A 27,086-nucleotide genomic window follows, 5' to 3' on the forward strand; every position below is an offset into this window, starting at 1 on the left:
TAACGGCTCTATAAACGTTCTTCCGTGGTGCCCCGACTTTCTAGTTAATTACATTTACATGATTAGCTTAATCAGGTAATATTAATTAGAGAAAGAATTTTATAGGTTAGCATGTCATATCACTTAATCCGGCATAGCCAAAGACACGACAGTAGTTAACTACGACCAGGACCCATAGTGAATAGGGTGCCCTAGGTAGTTAACTACGACCAGGACCCATAGTGAATACGGTGCCCTAGGTAGTTAACTGCGACCAGGACCCATAGTGAATAGGGTGCCCTAGGTAGTTAACTGCGACCAGGACCCATAGTGAATAGGGTGCCCTAGGTAGTTAACTGCAACCAGGACCCATAGTGAATAGGGTGCCCTAGGTAGTTAGCTATGACCAGGACCCATAGTGAATAGGGTGCCCTAGGTAGTTAGCTATGACCAGGACCCATATTGAGTAGAGTGCCCTAGGTAGTTAGCTACGACCAGGACCCATAGTGAATAGGGTGCCCTAGGTAGTTAGCTATGACCAGGACCCATATTGAGTAGAGTGCCCTAGGTAGTTAGCTATGACCAGGACCCATATTGAGTAGAGTGCCCTAGGTAGTTAGCTACGACCAGGACCCACGGTGAATAGGGTGCCCTAGGTAGTTAGCTACGACCAGGACCCATAGCTAATAGGGTGCTCTAGGAAGTTAACTACGACCAGGACCCATATTGAATAGGGTGCCCTAGGTAGTTAGCTACGACCAGGACCCATAGTGAATAGGGTGCCATTTGGGACAGTCCAGATTAGAGGTCGGCCGATTAATTGGGGCCAATTTCAAGTTTTCATAACAATCGGTAATCGGCATTTTTGGACGTCGATTATGGCCGATTACATTGCAAACCACGAGGAGACTGCGTGGCAGGCTGACTACCTGTTACGCGAGTGCAGCAAGGAGCCAAGGTAAGTTGCTAGCTAGCATTAAACTTATCTTATAAAAAAACAAATCAATCTTAACATAATCACTAGTTAACTTCACATGGTTGATATTACTAGTTTAACTAGCTTGTCATGCGTTGCATATAATCAATGCGGTGCCTGTTAATTTATCATCGAATCACAGCCTACTTCGCCAAACAGGTGATGATTTAACAAAAGCGCATTCGTGAAAAAAGCACAATCGTTGCACCAATGAACCTAACCATAAACATCAACGCCTTTCTTAAAATCAATACACAAGTATATATTTTTAAAACTGCATATTTAGTTAAAAGAAATTCATGTTAGCAGGCAATATTAACTAGGAAAACTGTGTTGCTTCTCTTGCGTTCAGTGCAAGCAGAGTCAGGGTATATGCAGCAGTTTGGGCCGCCTGGCTCGTTGAGAACTGTGTGAAGATAATTTCTTCCTAACAAAGACCGTAATTAATTTGCCAGATTTATCACATAATTATGACATAACATTGAAGGTTGTGCAACGTAACAGCAATATTTAGACTTAGGGATGCCACCCGTTAGATAAAATACAGAACGGTTCCGTATTTCACTGAAAGAATAAACGTTTTGTTTTCGAATTGGTGGTTTCCGGATTTGACCATATTAATGACCTAAGGCTCGTATTTCTGTGTGTTTATTATGTTATAATTAAGTCTATGATTTGATATTTGATAGAGCAGTCTGACTGAGCGGTGGTAGGCAGCAGCAGGCTCGTAAGCATTCATTCAAACAGCACTTTCCTGCGTTTGCCAGCAGCTCTTCGCTGTGCTTAAAGCACAGCTCTGTTTATGACTTCAACCCTATCAACTCCCGAGATTAGGCTGGCAATACTAAAGTGCCTATAAGAACATCCAATAGTCAAAGGTATGTGAAATACAAAAGGTATAGAGAGAAATAGTCCTTTAATTCCTATAATGTCTACAACCTAAAACATCTTACCTGGGAATATTGAAGACTCATGTTAAAAGGAACCACCAGCTTTCATATGTTCTCATGTTTTGAGCAAGGAACTTAAACCTTAGCTTTTTTACATGGCACATATTGCACTTTTACTTTCTTCTCCAACACTGTGTTTTTGCATTATTTAAACCAAATTGAACATGTTTCATTATTTATTTGAGACTAAATACATAAATAAAATCTATTATATTAAGTGCAAATAAAGGTGTTTGTTCAGTATTGTTGTAATTGTCATTATTACAAATATATATAAAAATCAGACGATTCGTTGTCAGCTTTTTTTGTTCCTCCAATAATCGGTATCGGAGTTGAAAAATCATAATCAGTCGACCTCTAGTCCAGATTCATGTTTTGAAGATACAGGCCGTTGACTCTCCTGAAAGACAAAGTCTATTGATACCTGGAAGACAAAGTCTATTGATACCTGGAAGACAAAGTCTATTGATACCTGGAAGACAAAGTCTATTGATACCTGGAAGACAAAGTGTTGTTTGTTGCTACTTGGTTGTCTGCAAAATGTTTCATGTTTTACTTTTAATGACCGTTTAAAACTCTGCATTTATCACATTTACCAACTTTTTCACTCCGGATGCTTTATTCTGACATGGTTCTCCAGGACCTCCACCAGCCGAAGCTAAGTAGTAACATTAACACTATGCCATTTCATTATAGTCGCTGTTATCATAATATACAGGAGAACGATCGCCTTATGGTGAGGATAGACGAGTTGCAAGCCCAGCTTCAGATGAAATCGTTATGCAAGGGTGATTTAATTGTAGGAAAGGATGAAACAGCTCTGTGCCACCAGTACAGATAGTAGTATAAACCCCCTCGCACAGTCCCCGCACCGGACAATTTTCTCAAGGCTTCTGGAAAGAAATGCTGTAGGGACGCTCAACCGTTGTCGCTCATTCAGCCGAAAGAAAGAAACTTTCAACCGATTCTCCCCATTAAGCAGCGAGTCAGAGTCCGAGCCTTCTCAGGTCTCTCCTTCACCTGTTATGGGATCTGAGCCGCCAAAGCCTCCCACCATTAGCTCTGACAAATTGAAAACTCTAGTCATTGGCGACTCCATTACCCGCAATATTAGACTTAAAAACGAATCATCCGGCGTTTATACACTGTTACCCAGGGGGTAGGGCTACTGACGTAAAGGCTAATCTGAAGATGGTGCTGGCTTACCGTCAGATTCTGAGCTGTTGCCATACCAGGTGGTGATGCAACCGGTCAGGATGCTCTCGATGGTGCAGCTGTAGAACCTTTTGAGGATCTGGGGACCCATGCCAAGTCTTTTCAGTCTCCTGAGGGGTTAAAGGTTTTGTCGTGCCCTCTTCATGACTGTCTTGGTATGTTTGGACCTTGTTTGAATTTCAAACTCTTGACCCACTCCACTACAGCCGGGCGATGTAAATGGGGGCCTGTTCAGCCCGCCTTTTCCTGTAGTCCACAATCAGCTCCTTAGTCTTGTTCACGTTGAAGGAGAGGTTGTTGTCCTGGAACCACACTGCCAGTTCTCTGACCTCCTCCCTATAGGCCGTCTCATCGTTGTCGGTGATCAGGCCTACCACTGTTGTGTCGTCAGCAAACTTAATGATGGTGTTGGAGTTGTGTTTGGCCACTCAGTCGTGGGTGAACAGGGAATACAGGAGGGGACTAAGTACACACCCCTGAATGGCCCCAGTGTTAAGGATCAGCGTGGCAGACGTGTTGTTGCCTACTCTTACCACCTGGGGGCGGCCCGTCATGAAGTCCAGGATCCAGTTGCAGAGGGAGGTGTTTAGTCCCAGGGTTCTTAGCTTAGTGATGAGCTAAGGCACTATGGTGTTGAACGCTGAGCTGTAGTCAATGAACAACATTCTCACATAGATGTTCCTTTTGTACAGGTGAGAAAGGGCAGTGTGGAGTGCGATTGATATTGCGTCATCTGTGGATCTGTTTGGGCGGTATGCAAATTGGAGTGGGTCTAGGGTGTCCGGGAGGATGCTGTTGATGTGAGCCATGACCAGCCTTTCAAAGCACTTCATGGCTACCAATGTGAGTGCCACGGGGTGGTAAATCATTTAGGCAGGTTATCTTCGCTTCCTTGGGCACAGGGACTATGGTGGTCTGCTTGAAAGATGTAGGTATTACAGACTCGGTCAGGGAGAGGTTGGACATGTCAGTGAAGACACTTGACAGTTGGTCCGCGCATGCTTTGAGTACACGTCCTGGTAATCCGTCTGGCCCAGCGGCTTTGTGAATGTTGACCTGTTTAAAGGTGTTGTTCACATTGGCTACCGAGAGCGTTATCACAGTCATCCAGAACAGCTGGTGCTCTCATGCATGCTTCAGTGTTGCCTGCCTCGAAGCGAGCATGAAAGGCATTAAGCTCATCTGGTAGGCTCGCATCACTGGGCAGCTCGCGTCTGGTTTTCCCTTTGTAGTCCGTAATAGTTTTCAAACCCTGCCACATCCGACGAGCGTCAGAGCCGGTGTAGTAGGGTTCAATCTTAATCCTGTATTGACGCTTTGCTTGTTTGATGGTTCGTCTGAAGGGCATAGCGGGATTTCTTATAAGTGTCCGGATTAGTCTCCCGCTCCTTGAAAGCGGCAGCTCTAGCCTTTAGCTCGATGCTGATGTTGCCTTTAATCCATGGCTTCTAGTTGGGATATGTACGTACAGTCACTGTGTGGACGACATCATTGATGCAGAGTCTGATTCCAGTCTGTGCAGCAAAACAGTCCTGTAGCTTAGCATCCGCGTCATCTGACCACTTCCGTATTGAGCGAGTCACTGGTACTTCCTGCTTTAGTTTTAGCTTGTTAGCAGGAATCATGAGGATAGAATTATGGTCAGATTTTCTAAATGGAGGGAGAGGGAGAGCTTTGTTTGCATCTCTGTGTGTGGAGTAAAGGTGGTGTAGGAATTTTTTTCCCCCTGATTGCACGTGACATGCTGGTAAAAATTTGGTAAAACTGATTTAATTTGCCTGCATTAAAGTCCCCGGCCACTAGGAGCACCGCCTCTGGGTGAATATTTTCTTCTTTGCTTATGGCCTTATAGAGTTGGTTGAGAGCGGTCTTAGTGCCAGCATCGGTCTGTGGTGGTAAATAGGTGGCTACGAATAATACAGATGAGAACTCTCTTGGTACATAATGTGGTCTACAGCTTATCATGAGGTACTCTACCTCAGGCGAGCAATACCTCGAGACTTCTTTAATATTAGACATCGCTCACTAGCTGTTATTGACAAAAAGACACATATACCCCTCGTCTTACCACAGGTAGCGTCTCTGTTCTGCCAGTACATGGAAAATCCTGCGAGCTCTATGTTGTCCGCCTCTTCGTTCAGACACGTCTTGGTGAAACATAAAATGTTAGTTTTTAATGTCAAGCATGATATCCTTCTCATCAGACTCGTTAAAGGAAAAAGTTTATTCCAGTCCGTGGTGAGTAGTCGCTTTTCTGATGTCCAGAAGTTATTTTCGGTCATAAGAGACGGTAGCAGCAACATCATGTACACAATAACTTCAAAAATAAGTTAAGCAAAAAAAATATAATAAATAAATAAATAAAAAAACACAAAATAGCACAATTGGTTGGGAGAATGTAAAACGTCAGCCATGTTCTTCGGTGCCATCTTTTAATCAGACCCTTCATGTAAATTTAGGTTCGACTAAGATTAAATGAACAGTTTACAACAATATTATGAACTGATGAATACATCATGAATGAATACAGAGTCGCTTAACACCACAATAAAATACACTTTCACCTTACTAAGCTATGGGATCACCTTAAAGTGCACAATTTCCTTCTCGTCTTGCATGGTGTGAGGTGGTGTTTCCTGCAAGCAGCAGATGTAGAAGGCCGTGTCGTACCTCCTCTGTTTCCCGTACACACCAGTAGGGGTCAGCCAGTTACCCCATTCATGCAGACCCCAGTTAGGTAGACACTCCAGCTCCCTGCACATCCTGATGAAGTTAGAGGGGTTCTCATTTACCAGCACTCTCCATTTAACCAATTCACTTGTCACAGAGATCGGTTATTCTGGTTAATTCAGACTGACTGTATCTGTTGTTCTCGATGCTGTTATTAAGTAAAATACTCTCTTCCTCTTTTGGCACGACTAGAAGTACACCTGACTCCTCAAACGTTTCCCTCACTGCACAGATTCTCAATGCGACGTCTCCTGGAAAGGGAGAACCCAGTTTCTTTCTGTCTGTGGAGAAGATAGGTCTCGTCTCCGGAGGCTGTTTCACAAATCCCAGTCCAAAATTCAGTAAGCTCCAAAAAGATTTAAAAAGATCAAGCCATTGACTTAAGAAATCTGACAGATCCACCATACCGCCGAGAAAGACATAAGCATTCGGCATGAAACGACTCGTACCGCTTCGTTTCAACAACAACACTTCATAGTCGAAGGCGAACCTGTCAGGCAAGTTGGGATGTCCACTGATGACAGGTGTAGAGGTGCCTTTATCGACGCACCTTGTCAAACTATCTACAGTGAGTTTATGTCTCGTACCAGCAGCTAGTATGACCGTCGCGGCTTCCTTCCAGTGTCTCAGAGCCGTATTCATCCTTTTATTCTCTCATTTCCAATAATGTTATTCTGAAGCAAAAAGTCCACATCAGCAAATTGTCAAACGTTATTGTGTTGATGTGTCGTCATATGAGCAGGAAGGTCAAGGGCGTAGAAGAAGAACCGTGTTTCCGGTGTGTTGTGTTACTACGCCACCTACTGTTGTGGATGACTGATCTCACCATAGCCTCTATCAACGCAGTTCAAGATGGTCATTAAACTGGGGGTGAAGGTTAAAGTTCAGGAAAGTGATTGATGTTTCTGGTTAGTAAACAGATACTGTCAACTTTTTATAGCATGACAAAAATGAATTGATTTGTGGGGTTGAATTACAATTGAAGGGAAAGCCATTTTATTCACAAACACAACAACTCACTATCTACTTTTCAAGTCCAAGAAGAGAAGGGGTTTTGAAACGTTGAATTCAGTAGTATAAAATCTACATTCAGTTTAGAGTGACATCACACAGCAGGCAGTATAAGATGACCCGTGTCCCCAGGTTCAACTGGCCGCTGGTGGACGAGATAGAAGACAACAAGGGACAAATATGTCTTTTAACTTGTCAAATAACTATTAAAACCATAGATAATATAGAAGTGCTTGAACAGCGCAAACATGAGAGATTTTAAACAATGTCGAGGACAAGAAAAAATAATGACATCATTTTGGTCTATTATGTTCTCTCTAGTCATGTACAAGAACAGCATATTGTCAGCGTCTCAAATGGCGCCCCGTTCCCTAGGGCATAGGGTGCGATTTGAGACGCAGCCGTTGACCTCCTGTTTCCAGTCAATTCGTTTGGGATCCAGACCGTGTAGACGGCTGCTGCCAACCTGCCAAGCTGAGCCTCTCTGTCTTCAATATATATATTGGCAGTGTCCTAAAAGCAAATATGTCCTCCTAAGCAGAGTTTAAACACAGAGGGGCATTATATAGACCATCTATATTGGCGATAGTCTCATAGGAGAGAAACAGACAGGATTCCAGCATTTCCAGCATTATGAGACAGTACCTTCATTATGAGACAGTACCTTCATTATGAGACAGTACCTTCATTATGAGACAGTCTGTGTTTTCTAAGCTTGCGTCTCAAATGGCACCCTATGTGGTGCACTACTTTTGACTAGAGCCTATGGGGTAGTGCCCCACATAGGGAATAGGGTACCATTTGGGATGCAGTAAAATACATTTGTCCACATCAGTCAGTTTAGGCTGTTTATTATCTTCCTCTATTCGTTTTTCTCAGGAGGAACGACCTCCATCAGCAGCTGGAGGTGCATGGTGATTGGCCCTGCAGGGGAGGTGAAAGGTTAAAGGTCAGATTGGACCAATCAGGCTAATTAAAGGTTAATAATAAATAACTTTAATAAAAAGGTTAATAAAGGTGACATCAGCCCAATCACAGCATGATCTATAGGCTCTGTGACCTTCTGAGTTGAACTCCACAATGACTGGAATTATCTAAAGGGGAAGAACTCCAGTACCCCTCACTGAGGAATAAAACATTTTGATACATAAAAAAGACCCAAGTTGCAGAAGATAGTGTTTGCTTCCCAAATGGCACCCTATCCCCTATATTATAGTGCACTACCTTTCACCAGGGCCCATAGGTAAGTGCACTACACAGGGAACTATTTGGGACACAGACAGTGTTGTCTTCTAGTGCACTACAGAGGGAATAGGGGGCCATTTTGGGATAAAGGCAGTGTTGTCTTCTAGTGCACTACAAAGGGAATAGGGGGCCCATTTTGGGATAAAGTCTCTCTCCAACCCTCAAGCGTCAACAACTCTGAGCAGTGGGTCGTTACTCACTCATGACCCTGCGTGTCCAGCTGAACTTGCGGTGTACGAAGGGGAAGTAGAGCAGCAGACCGCTGAGGATGAAGATGGTACAGTACAGATACTCCAGCTCTGGCTTGTCTATGATAGGTGCTAGGACCAGGTAGCAGGACACTATCACCACCAGCACTGCTATGGGCATGGGACACTGTTGGGGGACAACCAGGACATAACCACCTGTCAGTCTCACAGGAGGGATCTCGGACAGTATTGCTCTAAAAACAGGTTAAGGGAATCTAGGATTCAGAAAAACATCAAAGCGGTTACCACCCCATTTGTTGTGGTAACCAGCTGAGGGATGTGGCTGGAGAAATGTAACCACTCTAAAATGTATAGACAGAGCTATGGATGTTAGGACTGACCATCCATGAGTTCAACCTGATAGTTATAACTATGTTCTTCCAATAGCCAAGAGATGAGGGGCTGCAGGTAGCCTACTGGTTAGAGCTTTGGGCCAGTAACTGAAAGGTTGCTAGATAGAATCCCCGAGCTGACAAGGTAAAAAAAAAATCATTCTGCCCCTGAACAAGGCAGTTAACCCACTGTTCCTAGGCCGTCATTGAAAATAAGAATTTGTTCTTAACTGACTTGCCCAGTTAAATAAAAGGTTAAATACAAAAATTAATATACAGGACTTGGATGTATGACAATGTGAGTCTAGTCTTACCTTGACGGGCCTCTTGAGTTCCTTCCTGGTGAAGCGCATGACGATGAGAGCGAGAGCTGTGAGACCGTAGAAAGCCCACTGGGCGAAACTAAAGTAGTTGATCAGGGTGTTGATGTCTGCTGGGATAATGTAGAATACGGCCAGAATACCCTACAACCACCACAACAACAGGGTAAACTGAAGCAGCACATTTAAGGAACTTGACAAGAAAAAAAACGTTATTTCTTGGTATTTCATTACTTTAAACAGAACTTTCCCTAAAAGTACAAACATAGTTACATTTCATTTCTGGTAATATTCTAGCAATGTTCTCCGACTGGTCTGACATTGGAAATGTTCTCAAATAGTTCAGAGAACATTAAAAAACAACGTTCTTCTATGGGAATTTCAGTTTCCTACAGGTTTCAGTGAACAGTTGGAGCCAATTTCATCTTAAAATGTTTCCTGTGAATGAACTTAAAAAATGTATAACTTGATAGTTTGGATTACAGGATGTCAAGGTCATATTTTTCCATATTCTGTTCCAGTTAAAAGGCTGTTCAGATTCATTTAGATCTGTGGACCATACTTTTTTAATGCTCAGAATATGAGCTTTCCAAGAGTTGTTCATATATAAAGATCAGTCCTTTCAGGAGCCCAGGAAATGTATTTATAAATCCCATCATAGGATGGTTCGGTAGTTGTATTTCCCAAGGGACTCCAGAGGCCAGCATGGCTGACCTAAGATGTAAATACAGAAAAAAGGATTTGCCTGGTAATGTATATGTGTCTTTGAGCCTGGTAATGGGTCTTTCAGAGCTTGGAATGTTCTCAAAACATTACGGTCCACAATATCTCTAAGGGTCCAGATTGGCATCTCTAAGGGTCCAGATTGGCATCTCTAAGGGTACAGACTCTACATTTGGACCACCCTCCAGATCGCAAGGCATTATTGTGAAATATAGGAGTATGGGTATGCCATTTTGATTCCCAGTTACATTTTCCACCAAATAGATACTGCTTGAGCAATAATAGGACCAAAGCGTAGTGTACATTTACTGAGAGATGGTCTATCAGTGGAGACCACCTCTTCCAGGGCAATAGGAGACACCATATTACATTATTTAAGGGATATACAGTTGAAGTCGGAAGTTTACATACACTTAGGTTGGAGTCATTAAAACTAGTTTTTTAACCACTCCACAAATTTCTTGTTAAAACCTGTTTGGGAAAGGGGGCAGTATTTTCACATCCGGATGAATGAGGAGCCCAAAGTAAACGAGCCAATGTAAACTGAGATTTTTGGATATAAATATGAACTTTATTGAACAAAACATACATGTATTGTGTAACATGAAGTCCTATGAGTGCCATCTGATGAAGATCAAAGGTTAGTGATTAACGTTCTCTATTTCTGTTTTTTGTGACTCCTCTCTTTGGCTGGAAAATTGCTGTTTTTTTGTGACAAGGCGCTGTCCTAACAATCGTATGGTGTGCTTTCGCTGTAAAACCTTTTTGAAATCGGACACGGTGATTGGATTAACAAGAAGTTTATCTTTAAAATGGTGTATAATACTTGTATGCTTGAGGAATTTTAATTATGATATTTTTGTTATTTGAATTTGGCGCCCTGCACTTTCACTGGCTGTTGTCAATCCATTAAACGGGATTTGAGCCCTAAGATTAAACAGCTTGGAAAGTTCCAGAAAATGATGTCATGGCTTTAGAGGCTTCTGATAGGCTAATTGACATCATTTGAGTCAATTGGAGGTGTACCTGTGGATGTATTTCAAGGTCTACCTTCAAACTCAGTGCCTCTTTGCTTGACATCATGGGAAAATCAAAAGAAAATCAGCCAAGACCTAAAAAAAATAAAAATAATTGTAGACTTCCACAAGTCTGGTTCATCCTTGGAAGCAATTTCCAAACGCCTGAAGGTATCACGTTCATCTGGACAAACAATACTATGCAAGTATAAACACCATGGGACCACGCAGCCGTCATACCGCTCAGGAAGGAGACGAGTTCTGTTGAGATGAACGTACTTTGGTGCGAAAAGTGCAAATCAATCCCAGAACAACCGCAAAGGACCTTGTGAAGATGCTGGAGGAAACAGGTACAAAAGTATCTATATCCACAGTAAAAGGAGTCCTATATCAACATAACCTGAAAGGACGCTCAGCAAGGAAGAAGCCACTGCTCACAAACTGCCATATAAAAGCCAGACTACGGTTTGCAGCTGCACATGGGGACAAAGATCGTACTTTTTGGAGAAATGTCCTCTGGTCTGATGAAACAAAAATAGAACTGTTTGGCCATAATGACCATCGTTATGTATGGAGGAATAAAGGGGAGGCTTGCAAGCTGAAGAACATCATCCCAACCGTGACGCACGGGGGTGGCAGCATCATGTTGTGGGGGTGCTTTGCTGCAGGAGGGACTGGTGCACTTCACAAAATAGATGGCATCATGAGGGAGGAAAATTATGTGGATATATTGAAGCAAAATCTCAAGACATCATTCAGGAAGTTAAAGCTTGGGTCGCAAATGGGTCTTCCAAATGGACAATGACCCCAAGCATACTTCCAAAGTTGTGGCAGAGTGGCTTAACCTGTTAGGGCTAGGGGGCAGCATTTGCACGTCTGGATAAAAAAAATGTACCCGATTTAATCTGGTTACTAATCCTACCCAGTAACTAGAATATGCATATACTTATTATATATGGATAGAAAACACTCTAAAGTTTCTAAAACTGTTTGAATGGTGTCTGTGAGTATAACAGAACTCATTTGGCAGGCAAAACCCTGAGACATTTTCTGACAGGAAGTGGATACCTGATGTGTTGTATTGACTTTAAACCTATCCCATTGAAAAACACAGGGGCTGAGGAATATTTTGGCACTTCCTATTGCTTCCACTAGATGTCACCAGCCTTTACAAAGTGTTTTGAGCCTTCTGGAGGGAGATCTGACCGAACAAGAGCCATGGAACGATGATGTCCCATTAGACACCTGGCGCGCGAGTTCATGTTGGGTACCCTCGTTCCAATACGTTATAAAAGAGTATGCATTCGTCCACCTTGAATATTATTCATGTTCTGGTTAAAAAAGGCCCTAATGATTTATGCTATACAACGTTTGACATGTTTGAACGAACGTAAATATATTTTTTCCCCTCGTTCATGACGAGAAGTCCGGCTGGCTTAGATCATGTGCTAACAAGACGGAGATTTTTGGACATAAATGATGAGCTTTTTTGAACAAAACTACATTCGTTATGGACCTGTGATACCTGGAAGTGACATCTGATGAAGAGAATCAAAGGTAATGGATTATTTACATAGTATTTTCGATTTTAGATCTCCCCAACATGACGTCTAGTCTGTATCGCAACGCGTATTTTTCTGGGCGCAGTGCTCAGATTATTGCAAAGTGTGATTTCCCAGTAAGGTTATTTTTAAATCTGGCAAGTTGATTGCGTTCAAGAGATGTAAATCTATAATTCTTTAAATGACAATATAATATTTTACCAATGTTTTCTAATTTTAATTATTTAATTTGTGACGCTGACTTGACTGCCGGTTGTTGGAGGGAAACGATTTCCTCAACATCAATGCCATAGTAAAACGCTGTTTTTGGATATAAATATGAACTTGATAGAACTAAAAATGCATGCATTGTCTAACATAATGTCCTAGGAGTGTCATCTGATGGAGATTGTAAAAGGTTAGTGCATCATTTTAGCTGGTTTTATGGTTTTGGTGACCCTGTCTTTGACTTGACAAAACATTACACACAACTCTTGTAAATGTACTGTCCTAACATACTCTAAATTTATGCTTTCGCCGTAAAACCTTTTTGAAATCGTAAAACGTGGTTAGATTAAGGAGATGTTTATCTTTCAAATGGTGTAAAATAGTTGTATTTTTGAAAAATTTGAATTTTGACATTTATTTGGATTCAAATTTGCCGCTCTTGAAATGCACCTGCTGTTGATGGAGTGCACCACGGGTGGCACGCTAGCGTCCCACCTAGCCCATAGAGGTTAAGGACAACAAAGTCAAGGTATTGGAGTGGCCATCACAAAGCCCTGACCTCAATCCTATAGAACATTTGTGGGTAGAACTGAAAAAGTGTGTGCGAGCAAGGAGGCCTACAAACCTGACTCAGTTACACCAACTCTGTCAGGAAGAATGGGCCAAAATTCACCCAACTTATTGTGGGAAGCTTGTGGAAGGTTACCTGAAACGTTTGACCCAAACCTCTTACATCTAGACGTTCCGCTAGCGGAACACCTGCTCCAATATCCAATGATAAAGGTGGCGCGAATTACAAATTCCTCAAAAATGCAAAAACTTCAATTTTTCAAACATATGACTATTTCACAGCATTTTAAAGACAAGACTCTCCTTTATCTAACCACACTGTCCGATTTCAAAAAGGCTTTACAATGAAAGCAAAACATTAGATTATGTCAGCAGAGTACCCAGCCAGAAATAATCAGACACCCATTTTTCAAGCTAGCATATAATGTCACATAAATCCAAACCACAGCTAAATGCAGCACTAACCTTTGATGATCTTCATCAGATGACACCCCTAGGACATTATGTTATACAATACATGCATGTTTTGTTCAATCAAGTTCATATTTATATCAAAAACCAGCTTTTTACATTAGCATGTGACGTTCAGAACTAGCAAACTTCCGGTGAATTTACTAAATTACTCACGATAAACGTTCACAAAAAACATAATTATTTTAAGAATTATAGATACTGAACTCCTCTATGCACTCGCTATGTCCAATTTTAAAATAGCTTTTCGGTGAAAGCACATTTTGCAATATTCTGAGTAGATAGCCCGGCCATCACGGGCTAGCTATTTTGACACCCACCAAGTTTGGTACTCACCAAACTCAGATTTACTATAAGAAAAATTGGATTACCTTTGCTGTTCTTCGTCAGAATGCACTCCCAGGACTTCTAATTCAATAACAAATGTTGGTTTGGTTCCAAATAAGCAATAGTTATATCCAAATAGTGGCGTTTTGTTGTGCGTTCAAGACACTATCCGAAGGGTAACGAAGGGTGACGCGCCCGGCGCGTTTCGTAACCAAAAAATTTCAAAATATTCCATTACCGTACTTTCGAAGCATGTCAAACGCTGTTTAAAATCAATTTTTATGCGATTTTTCTCGTAAAAAAAGTGATAATATTCCGACCGGGAGTCGTTGTTTTCGTTCAAAGACTGAAAATGTAAACATGGAGTCGTCTCGTGCACCAGTCTCATTGTTCTCAGATCGACCACTTACCAAATGCGCTACTGTTTTTCAGCCATGGCCTGCAAAGTCATCATTCAACGTTCTGGCGCCTTCTGAGAGCCTATGGGAGCGTTAGAAAATGTCACGTTACAGCAGAGATCCCCTGTTTTGGATAGAGATGATCAAGAAGGCCAAGAAATGGTCAGAGAGGGCGCTTCCTGTTTGGAATCTTCTCAGGTTTTGGCCTGCCAAATGAGTTCTGTTATACTCACAGACACCATTCAAACAGTTTTAGAAACTTTGGAGTGTTTTCTATCCAAAGCTAATAATTATATGCATATTCTAGTTTCTGGGCAGGAGTAATAATCAGATTAAATCGGGTACGTTTTTTATCCGGCCGTGAAAATACTGCCCCCTATCCATAACAAGTTAAGGGACCACCTCTTCCAGGACAATAGGAGACATCATATTACATTGTTTAAGGGATATATCACTGGAGACCACCTCTTCCAGGGCAATAGGAGACACCATATTACATTGTTTAAGGGACCACCTCTTCCAGGACAATAGGAGACACCATATTTCTCTCTATTATCATCCAGGGGTGGAAGAATAATGTCTAAAGTTTGGTACGGATAGTCGCTCTTTGCAAGTTTTTTTTTTCCATGTGTATTTTTTCGTAATTTACCAATTTTTTCCCCCCAATTTCGTGATATTACGATTTTGTCTCATCGCTGCAACTCCCCAATGGGCTCGGGAGAGGCGAAGGTCGAGTCATGACCCGCCAAACTGCGCTTGCATCTGGACCAAAGCGGGTTTGGTAAAAAACAACATTCCTCAGAACCTCCATCTATTATATATCTTACATGGTTCCTCTGAAACTAAAAGCAGACTTTTTTCTACACGAGAAGATCCGGACAACAAAATCTTAATGAAATCGCCTGTAGAACCCGCACCGTGTGAGCTACAAAATAATATGTCACCAGTATCGTCTGTCTGGCTGCCAGATGGCGATGCGTGATTGGCGATGCGTGATTCATCACTCTAGAGAACTCATTTCCACTGCTCCAGAGTCCAATGGCGGTGAGCTTTACACCCCTCCACCCGATGCTTGGCATTGCGTATGGTGATCTAAGGCTTGTGTGCGGCTGCTCGGCCATGGAAACCCATTTCATTAAGCTTTCAGAAATACACTTATGGTGCTGACGTTGCTTCCAGGGGCAGTTTGTAACTCAGTAGTGGAGTGTTGCAATTGAGGATAGATGATTTTTACTCACAATGCGCTTCAGCACTCGGTGGTCCCGTTCTGTTAGCTTGTGTGGCCTACTACTTCGCGGCTGAGACATTGTTGCTCCTAGACATTTCCACTTCACAATAACAGCACTTACAGTTGACCGGGGCAGCTCTAGCAGGGCAGAAATTAGACAAACTGACCTGTTGGAAAAGTGGCATCCTATGACGGTGTCAGGTTGAAAGTCCCTGAGCTCTTCAGTAAGGCCATTCTACTGCCAATGTTTGTCTATGGAGATTTCATGGCTGTGTGCTGGATTGTATACACCTGTCAGCAACGGGTGTGGCAAAAACCCAAAATGTGCACCCCTTGGGATCCCGAGGACCGAGTTTGGGAATCTCTGCCTTAATATGACATTTAGTATTGACAAGTTTTAGGAAATAAGTCTGTTGATTCATAGTCATTTGCAAAAGAAAGCCACGAAAAGGCCTGTATGCATGCAATGGACAGTAATGTATAAAGTGATGGGTCAGGTCATAGGTTAGGCCACTGTGGGGCAGTAATGTATAAAGTGATGGGTCAGGTTACAGGTTAGGCCACTGGGGGGCAGTAATGTATAAAGTGATGGGTCAGGTTACAGGCACATTATTCTTTTTTAAATTCTGCAAGCTCTGTCAAGTTGGTTGTTGATCATTGCTATAATATATAATATGCCATTCAGCAGACACTTTTATTCCAAGCGACTTAGTCATTCATGCAGACATTTTAATGTGTGTTGTCCTGGGAATTAAACCTATTATCTTGGCATTACAAGCACCATGCTCTACCAACCGAGGTACAGAGATTTTCAACACGATTTAAGTCAAAACTAACTTTGCCACTCAGGAACATTCAAAGTCTTCTTGTTAACAAACTCTTAAGGGTCCGCCCCTTTTTAATTATTATTTTTTTTAAACTTTTGTCTATAATTACATACCCAAATCTAACTGCCTGTAACTCAGGCCTAGAAGCAAGGATATGCATATTCTTGGTACCATTTGAAAGGAAACACTTGAAAGTTTATGGAAATGTGAAAGGAATGTAGGAGAATATAACACAATAGATCTGGTAAAAGATAATACAAAGAAAAAAATACCCGTTCTTTTGTATTTTTTTGTACCATCATCTTTGGAATGCAAGAGAAAGGCCATCATGTATTATTCCAGCCCAGCTGCAATTTAGATTTTGGCCACTAGATGGCAGCAGTGTATGTGCAAAGTCTTAGACTGATCAAATGAACCGTTGCATTTCTGTTCAAAAGTTGTCCTGGGAAATTCTCTTGTTACTTACAACCTCATGCTAATTGTATTAGCCTACGTTAGCTCAACCGTCCCGTGGAAGGGTAACCGATCCCGAAGAAGTTAACATGATGCAGCCACCACCATGCTTGAAAATATAAAGAGTGGTGCTCAGTCATGTGATGTTTTCGATTTGCCCCAAACATAACGCTTTGTATTCAGGACATAAAGTTCAGTTCTTAGCCACATTTTTGGGAGTTTTACTTTAGTGCCTTATTGCAAACAGGATGCATGTTTAGGATTATTTTTTCTGTACAGGCTTCCTTGTTTTCAATGTAATTTAGGTTAGTATTGTAGAGTAACTGAAATGTTGTTGTTAAACTCTAACTGTTTTAAAGTCACCATTGGCCTCCTTGTGAAATCCTTGAGCGGTTTCATTCCTCTCCGGCAACTGAGTTAGGAAGGACGCCTGTATCTTTGTAGTGACTGTGTGTATTGATACACCATCCAAAGTGTAATTAATAACTTCACCATGCTCAAAGGGATGTCAATGTCTGCTTTTTTACCCATCTACCAATAGGGGTCCTTCTTTGCGAGGCATTGCAAAACCTCCCAGGGCTTTGTGGGTGAATCTGTGTTTGAAATTCACTGCTCGACTGAGGGACCTAACATACATGAAATTTGGGGTGTTACAATTGGCAATTGCCATCGGAAAATTGCCATATGATTGGCCCGGAGATGGACCGCTTTCGGTGGTATTTACAATCGTGTGTATGATTCGTGCTATGCCAATATGTTCCCATGTTATTTTGTCCAAATTAGGGGGTTTTCCCTTACATACAATACACCCAGTATGTGGATGATGATGTAGTCATTAAAAAATCATGTTAACTGAAACACGACCCTGCCAACCCGCACTGCTTCTTGCCACACTGCTCGCTTAACCCGGAAGCCAAGGTGTCGGAGGAAACACTGTCCAGCTGGCGACTGAGGCAGCTTGAAGGTGCCCGGCCCGCCACAAGGAGTCGCTAGAGCGCGATGGGAGAAGGATAATCCCGGCCTGCCAAACCCTCCCATAACCCGGTCGATGCTGGGCCAATTGTGCGCCGCCTCATGGGACTTCCGGTGACGGCCAGCTGTAACACAGCCTGGGATCGAACCCAGGTCTGTAGTAACGCCTCAAGCACTGCTATGCAGTGCCTGAAACAGCTGAGAGCTCGGGAGGCCGCTCTCAGTGTTAATAAATCTTCCTAGGAAAACTTTCAGGGCACCATAATAAAACATTCTCAGAACCTCCCTGGAACCAGAGTAAAACATTCTCAGAACCTCCCTTCAACCTAAAAATGTACGTTCCCAGAACAGGTATAATTTTCACCTCCGTTCTCAGAACCTTGAAAAACATTCAGTTTTACTTGTCAAGAAATGCACGGCTTCGTTCCCAGAATAAATGGGGAAACCAAAAACATATGTTCTGACAACTTCCAAGGAACCAAAATGCTAGCTGGGGTGGATCTGAAAACGAACAAACTAAGCTGAATTTCACATACAAATCTTTAAACTAATAGAAATAAAAACTAATCTAAAAACATAAAACTATAATATCCTTATTAACACACACAGGACTCAACATTCAGTCATGTCATGGTCATATTGGGCTATTAGAGTAGACTGAGTTGAGTTGGAGTGCGATGAGCTGGGTAGAGTTGAGTTGGAGTGCAATGAGCTGGGTAGAGTTGAGTTGGAGTGCAATGAGCTGGGTAGAGTTGAGTTGGAGTGCAATGAGCTGAGTAGAGTTGAGTTGGAGTGCAATGAGCTGGGTAGAGTTGAGGTGAGGAGATCAACATAGAGACATCATGTAATAAAGTGGCTTGTGAGTATTCACCCCCATTGGCATTTTTCAATTTATTTTTGCCTTACAACCTGGAATTAAAATCAATATTTGTGGGGTTTGTATCATTTGATTTACACAACATGCCCACCACTTTGAAGATGCAAAATATTTATTTTTGTGAAACAAACAAGAAATAAGACAAAAAAAACTGAAAACTTGTGTGCATAACTTTTCACCCCCCCCCCCAAAGTCAATACTTTATAGAGCCACCTTTTGCAGGAATTACAGCTGCAAGTCTCTTGGGGTATGTCTCTATAAGCTTGGCACATCTAGCCACTGGGATTTTTGACCATTCTTCAAAGGCAAAACTTCTCCAGCTCCTTCAAGTTGGATGGGTTCTGGCAGTGTACAGCAATCTTTAAGCCATACCAAAGATTCTCAATTGGATTGAGGTCTGGCCTTTGACTAGGACATTCCAAGACATTTAAATGTTTCCCCTTAAAACACTCAAGTATTGCTTTAGCAGTATGCTTTGGGTCATTGTCCTGTTGGAAGGTGAACCTTCATCCCAGTCTCAAATCTCTGAAAGACTGAAAAAGGATTCCCTCAAGAATTTCCCTGTATTTAGCGCCATGCATCATTCCTTCAATTCTGTTGCCTCTCTGATTAATGCCCTCCTTGCCTGGTCTGTGAGTTTTGGTGAGCGGCCCTCTCTTGGCTGGTTGGTTGTGGTGCCATATTCTTTCCATTTTTTAATAATGGATTTAATGGTGCTCTGTGGGATGTTCAAGTTTAGGATATTTTTTATAACCCAACCCTGATCTGTACTTCTCCACAACTTTATCCCTTACCTGTTTGGAGAGCTCCTTGGTCTTCATGGTGCCCCTTGCTTGGTGGTGCCCCTTGCTTAGTGGTGTTGCAGACTCCATGGCCTTTCAGAACAGGTGATATATATATATATATATATATATATATATATATATATATATATATATATATATATATATATATATATATATATATATATATACACACACACTGAGATCTTGTGACACTAAGATTGCACACAGGTGGACTTTATTTAACTAATTATGTGACTTCTGAAGGTAACTGGTTGCACCAGATCTTATTTAGGGGCTTCATAGTAAAGAGGGTGAATACATATGCACACACCAGTTATCTGTTTTTAATTTTTTAATTTTTTGAAAGAAGTTATTTAATTTCACTTCACCAAACTGGAATATTTTGTGTTTATGTCCATTACATGAAATACAAATAAAAATCCATTTAAATTACAGGTCGTAATGCAACAAAATAGGAAAAAAACACCAAGTGGGATGAATACTTTTGCAAGGCACTGTATCTCTGACTTACATTGAAGATGATGGCAGGGGAAGGAGTGTAACGCTTCAGACTGATATAGGACAAGATCTTTACCATGTGACCCTCTCTTCCTGCCACATAGGTCAACCTGAGGTGGGATAGAGCACAAACATGTTAGTTTAACATAATATTGGCAATATGTTGAACCTGAATTTTGTTTGCTTTCTTTTCACCATTTTTAACCTCTGCTTGTGCTCTGTTATTTTAGAAAAGCAGATTAGATCTGTTAAACAATTTGTGACAACTGCTGATATAAAAGGGCTTTATAAAATACATTTGCTTGATTCAATTTTATTAGCAAAAACAAAAATGTCTTCCTGAAGTTGTCCATTTACCTGCCGGCAGTGAAGCAGCTCCCATTGGCCGCTCCGAAAGTGGAGAAGACGACAAACACAGGGACTACCCACGACAGGGGGTACAGCACTCTGTCACCAAAAGTCTAAGGGTCACAAACAAGTCCCTCCCAGGAGATGGGGAGAAAATAAATAAAATGTAATTGTTTGTTGTTGAAAAGAATGCATCTTGTTCTTGCTAAGGGAGATATGATATGAGCCAAACCAATGGCTTCCTCTGTCTCCGTCCCTCTCTGTCTCCATGATGACCCTCTTACCACAGCGACAGCGGGAGACTGCAGTAGTTCTGTAGGGGTCATGGCGCTGAAGTAGGCAATGTTGACCAGCACATAGCACACAGACACCAAGGGAATACCAATGATAATGGCCAGGGGAAGGTTTCTGTTAGAGAGAGAGAGTGTTAGTGTGAGAGAGAGACTACAACCAACACATAGTACACAGTGTCATGACGTTGCCCTCTGGGTTTTCTATGCACCATCCCCCGACCTCTATACTTCTGACACAAGGCTGTGTGAAGGCGGTCGTAAATTCCAAATGTAATGTCCTGCCTCATGGCCCCAGTATAAAGAGACAGAGTGGTTTCATGGAGAGAAGAAAGGATTCTTCCACCTCACAGAATTGGAGAACCAAACGACATTTATGTTCCGGAGAAGGTATAAAAGATCGGTGAAGAATCCAGCTACGAACTGGTCCACGTGGTACAATTTTGTGAGGCTCATTAGAGACAATATGGCCATATTACCATACTAAGGTTTATATACTAGCCTCAGCGATGTGACTTACATCTAATGTTTGTATAAAATGATTTAACCTGTTAGGGCTAGGGGGGCAGCATTGACACGGCTGGATAAAAACATACCCGATTTAATCTGGTTACCACTCCTACTCAGTAACTAGAATATGCATATACTTATTACATATGGATAGAAAACACCCTAAATTTTCTAAAACTGTTTGAATGGTGTCTGTGAGTATAACAGAACTCAAATGGCAGGTCAAAACCTGAGAGATTCCTTTACAGGAAGTGGCCTGTCTGACCATTTGTTGAACTTGTTTTCCATCTCTATCATTTACTAAGGATCTCTGCTCTAACGTGACACTTCCCACGTCTTCCATAGGCTCTCAGAGCCCGGGAAAAAACAGAATGTCGTCATTCCAGCCCCAGGCTGAAACACATTATCGCCTTTCTCAAGTGGCCCATCAAGAGACACTAGCTTATGCGCGTGACCCCGACCGCCCCCGCCTTTGGGATTTTTTCCTCTGTTTGCCGAAAAGGAGATTCCCTGTCGGAATATTATCACTTTTCTACGAGAAAAATGACGTAAAAATTGATTTTAAACAGCGGTTGACATGCTTCGACGTACGGTAATGGAATACTTTGAATTTTATTGTCAGGAATTGCGCCAAGCACGCGACACTTCTTTACTATTTCGGATAGTGTCTGGAACGCATCGAACAAAACGCCGCTATTCGGATATAACGATGGATTATTTTGGACCAAACCAACATTTGTTATTGAAGTAGCTGTCCTGGGTGTGTATTCTGACGAAGACAACAAAAGGTAATGACATTTTTATAATAGTAAATATGATTATGGTGAGTGCTAAACTTGCCGGGTGTCTAAATAGCGAGCCCGTGATGCCTGGGCTATGTACTTAGAATATTGCAAAATGTGCTTTCACCAAAAAGCTATTTTAAAATCGGACATATCGAGTGCATAGAGGAGGTCTGTATCTATAATTCTTAAAATAATTGTTATGCTTTTTGTGAACGTTTATCGTGAGTAATTTAGTAAAATGTTAGCGAATTCCCCGGAAGTTTGCGGGGGGTATGCTAGTTCTGAACGTCACATGCTAATGTAAAAAGCTGGTTTTTGATATAAATATGAACTTGATTGAACAAAACATGCATGTATTGTATAACATAATGTCCTAGGGTTGTCATCTGATGAAGATCATCAAAGGTGAGTGCTGCATTTAGCTGTCTTCTGGGTTTTGGTGACATTATATGCTGGCTTGAAAAATGGGTGTCTGATTATTTCTGGCTTGGTACTCTGCTGACATAATCTAATGTTTTGCTTTCGTTGTAAAGCCTTTTTGAAATCGGACAGTGTGGTTAGATTAACGAGAGTCTTATCTTTAAATGGCTGTAAAATAGTCATATGTTTGAGAAATTGAAGTAATAGGATTTTTAAGGTTTTGAAAATCGCGCCACAGGCTGGCAGTGGCTGTTACGTAGGTGGGACGAATTCGTCCCGCCGGTCCCATAGAGGTTAACCTCTCTAGGGTAGGGGGGCAGTATTTGCACGGCCGGATAAAAAACGTACCCGATTTAATCTGGTTATTACTACTGCCCAGAAACTAGAATATGCATATAATTGTTTAGGATAGAAAACACACTAAAGTTTCTAAAACTGTTTGAATGGTATCTGTGAGTATAACAGAACTCATATGGCAGGCAAAAACCTGAGAAGATTCCTTACAGGAAGTGCCCTCTGACCATTTCTTGGCCTTCTACACTCTCTTTATTGAAAACTGAGGATCTCTGCTGTAACGTGACACTTCCTACGGCTCCCATAGGCTCTCAGAGGGCGCCAGAACATTGAGTGATGACTTTGCAGGTCATGGCTGAAAAACAGTAGCGCATTTGGATAGTGGTCGATCTGAGAACAATGAGACTGGGGGCGCGTGCAGGAGACGACTCCATGTTTTTATTTTTTCGTCTTTGAACGAAAACAGGGTTTCCCGGTCAGAATATTGTCGCTTTTTTACGAGAAAAATCGCATAAAAATTGATTTTAAAAAGCGGCTGACATGCTTTGAAGTACGGTAATGGAATATTTCAATTTTTTTTGTCACGAAACACGTCGGGCGCGTCACCCTTCGGATAGTGTCTTGAACGCACGAACAAAACGCCGCTATTTGGATATAACAATGGATTATTTGGGACCAAACCAACATTTCTTATTGAAGTAGAAGGCCTGGGAGTGCATTCTGACGAAGAACAGCAAAGGTAATAACATTTTTCTTATAGTAAATCTGACTTTGGTGAGTGCTAAACTTGCTGGGTGTCTAAATAGCTAGCCCTGTGATGCCGGGCTATGTACTTAGAATATTGCAAAATGTGCTTTCACCGAAAAGCTATTTTAAAATCGGACATCGAGTGCATAGAGGAGTTCTGTATCTATAATTTTTAAAATAATTGTTATGTTTTTTGTGAACGTTTATCGTGAGTAATTTACTAAATTCACCGGCAGTGTTCGGTGGGAATGCTAGTCACATGCTAGTCACATGCTAATGTAAAAAGCTGGTTTTTGATATAAATATGAACTTGATTGAACAATACATGCATGTATTGTATAACATAATGTCCTAGGGTTGTCATCTGATGAAGATCAAAGGTTAGTGCTGCATTTAGCTGTGGTTTGGATTGTGACATTATATGCTAGCTTGAAAAATGGGTGTCTGATTATTTCTGGCTGGGTACTCTGCTGACATAATCTAATGTTTTGCTTTCGCTGTGAAGCCTTTTTGAAATCGGACAGTGTGGTTAGATAAAGGAGAGTCTTGTCTTTAAAATGGTGTAAAATAGTCATATGTTTGAAAAATTGAAGTTTTTGCATTTGAGGTATTTGAATATCGCGCCACGGGATTACACTGGCTGTTGAGTAGGTGGGACGCAAGCGTCCCACCTAGCCCAGAGAGGTTAACTCAGTCATCGGCACGCCCCCAGGGACACAGACAGGACAAGGCGTCATGTGACAGCCTTTTCTATGTTCAGTATAAAACCCCCACCCAGAATTACTTTCTTTAGACCAGCTTATCTCAGAAGAGAGAGCCAAGGTTTGACCATGCATTCCTCGACTGAACTTTAACCATACCACGTGGTTAAACTTTTAGACTATCGATACCGACAGAATAATAACAAGTCTTTGATATTAATTGCTAGTCTGCAGCTAGAAATTCGGTATCATTGAACGCGAAACTGACGAAACATACATTCTATAACGACATGAACGAATGTCGTTTTGAAAGATCCATTCTAACCGAGAGAAAGAGAACGCGGACATAAACTCTCCAACAGGACAAAAACTCTCCAACAAGGATCCCGATGACACACTGAGCGTGTGGCTCAGTTGGTAGAGCATGGTGTTGGCAATGCCAGGGTTGTGGGTTCAATTCCCACGGGGGACCAGTACTGTATGAAATGTATGCACTCACTACTGTAAGTCGCTCTGGATAAGAGCGTCTGCTAAATTACTAAAATGTAAATGTAAAAAAATGTAAATATATATTGATTGCAATTGTTCCCGAATGAGTGAGCGTTCATGTGCAAAGGCTTAGCATGTTAATATTTATCAACTCTGTTGTGCCTTCTCCGCTGCCCCCAACCCCCTTGTTTGTTTAACAAGTCGCCATGCCGGTTTAGCCCACTAGGGAACATTCCTCCACCATTTCTTTGTAACGATAACCACTGTTTGTATGCTTTCTGTGAATTACTTAGTTTAGTAAATAAATGATTTTAAGACAATTGATGTATGGATGACTTAGTGAAGACTGGGTTCGTGCAGATAACAATTTACGACGTTTGGAATGAGACTGGACGCGAGGTAAAATACACCATTTAAACCAGAAGATAATCGGTCAGATACTATAATATATAATGTTATAATATAGGAAAGTTATATTAGGAAAATTATAACTTTGTAATCTGAATATTTTCCTTGGTGCCCCGATCTTCTAGTTAACCTCTATGGGCTAGGTGGGACGCTTGCGTAACAGCCACTGCCAGCCTGTGGCGCGATTTTCAAAACCTTAAAAATCCTATTACTTCAATTTCTCAAACATATGACTATTTTACAGCCATTTAAAGACAAGACTCTCGTTAATCTAACCACACTGTCCGATTTCAAAAAGGCTTTACAACGAAAGCAAAACATTAGATTATGTCAGCAGAGTACCAAGCCAGAAATAATCAGACACCCATTTTTCAAGCCAGCATATAATGTCACCAAAACCCAGAAGACAGCTAAATGCAGCACTCACCTTTGATGATCTTCATCAGATGACAACCCTAGGACATTATGTTATACAATACATGCATGTTTTGTTCAATCAAGTTCATATTTATATCAAAAACCAGCTTTTTACATTAGCATGTGACGTTCAGAACTAGCATACCCCCGCAAACTTCCGGGGAATTCGCTAACATTTTACTAAATTACTCACGATAAACGTTCACAAAAAGCATAACAATTATTTTAAGAATTATAGATACAGACCTCCTCTATGCACTCGATATGTCCGATTTTAAAATAGCTTTTTGGTGAAAGCACATTTTGCAATATTCTAAGTACATAGCCCAGGCATCACGGGCTCGCTATTTAGACACCCGGCAAGTTTATCACTCACCATAATCATATTTACTATTATAAAAGTTTGATTACCTTTTGTTGTCTTCGTCAGAATGCACACCCAGGACTGCTACTTCAATAACAAATGTTGGTTTGGTCCAAAATAATCCATCGTTATATCCGAATAGCGGCGTTTTGTTCGTATGCGTTCCAGACACTATCCGAAATAGTAAAGAAGTGTCGCGCGCATGGCGCAATTCGTGACAATAAAATTCTAAATATTCCATTACCGTACTGCGAAGCATGTCAACCGCTGTTTAAAATCAATTTTTACGACATTTTTCTCGTAGAAAAGCGATAATATTCCGACAGGGAATCTCCTTTTCGGCAAACAGAGGAAAAAATCCCAAAGGCGGGGGCGGTCGGGGTCACGCGCATAAGCCCAGTGTCTCTTGATGGGCCACTTGAGAAAGGCGATAATGTGTTTCAGCCTGGGGCTGGAATGACGACATTCTGTTTTTTTCCGGGCTCTGAGCGCCTATGGACGACGTGGGAAGTGTCACGTTAGAGCAGAGATCCTTAGTAAATGATAGAGATGGAAAAGAAGTTCAAGAAATGGTCAGACAGGCCACTTCCTGTAAAGGAATCTCTCAGGTTTTGACCTGCCATTTGAGTTCTGTTATACTCACAGACACCATTCAAACAGTTTTAGAAAATTTAGGGTGTTTTCTATCCATATGTAATAAGTATATGCATATTCTAGTTACTGGGTAGGAGTGGTAACCAGATTAAATCGGGTATGTTTTTTATCCAGCCGTGTCAATACTGCCCCCTAGCCCTAACAGGTTAATTACAGTTAAACGACTAATCAGTTTAATCGCGTAATAATAATTCATTACAGGGAGTTATTTGATAAACATGTCTTCAGTTTAATGGTGCCCAAAGACACAACAGACACCAAGGGAATACCAATGATAATGGCCAGGGGAAGGTTTCTGTTAGAGAGAGATAGAGAGAGAGTTAGTGTGAGATAGAGACTACAACCAGCACATAGCACACAGACACCAGTGTTAGAGGATCATGTAGCACACAGATGGAGACAGAGACAGAGAGTTGAGAAATCTCGTTGTCGTCCTACCAGTAAAGGCAGTGGCGCGTATTCATGGCGCGTGAATGCCAAGAGAAGCCAGGCTTCCCCGAAAATCAGACCAATAAAACAAATACAATTATTAAACAATGTATCTTTTGTCTCTGTTTTCATAGATCTAACCACTTGAGAATTAAAGGAAAATGATCTCATCTGAGAAATCAAATTAGCGAGGGAAACAGAGCCCCTCTGTCTCAGTATGTGTAGCAGATGTATCTGATGCTGTCTGGCCAAAATGAGTATGACATGTTGCCGCCGCAGCATATGATTT

General features: G+C 41.5%; 1 protein-coding gene and 1 pseudogene across 1 annotated transcript; both read right to left on the bottom strand.

Moving 5' to 3' along the window:
- Positions 1-5,531: 5,531 nt before the first annotated feature.
- Positions 5,532-6,551, bottom strand: LOC106562752 (acyl-coenzyme A diphosphatase NUDT19-like). The gene is made up of 2 exons (XM_045690390.1): positions 5,975-6,551; positions 5,532-5,937 (listed from the first exon to the last, which is right to left on the bottom strand). Exons 1-2 carry the CDS (start codon positions 6,490-6,492, stop codon positions 5,694-5,696), a joined length of 762 nt encoding a protein of 253 aa, XP_045546346.1. The 5' UTR covers positions 6,493-6,551; the 3' UTR covers positions 5,532-5,693.
- A 1,145-nt stretch (positions 6,552-7,696) lies between these two features.
- Positions 7,697-27,086, bottom strand: part of LOC106562753 (b(0,+)-type amino acid transporter 1-like) — a 32,842-nt pseudogene continuing 13,452 nt past the window's right edge.

This window comes from Salmo salar, chromosome ssa11 (assembly GCF_905237065.1).
Source record: "Salmo salar chromosome ssa11, Ssal_v3.1, whole genome shotgun sequence".
In the NCBI taxonomy this organism is placed as follows: domain Eukaryota; kingdom Metazoa; phylum Chordata; class Actinopteri; order Salmoniformes; family Salmonidae; genus Salmo; species Salmo salar.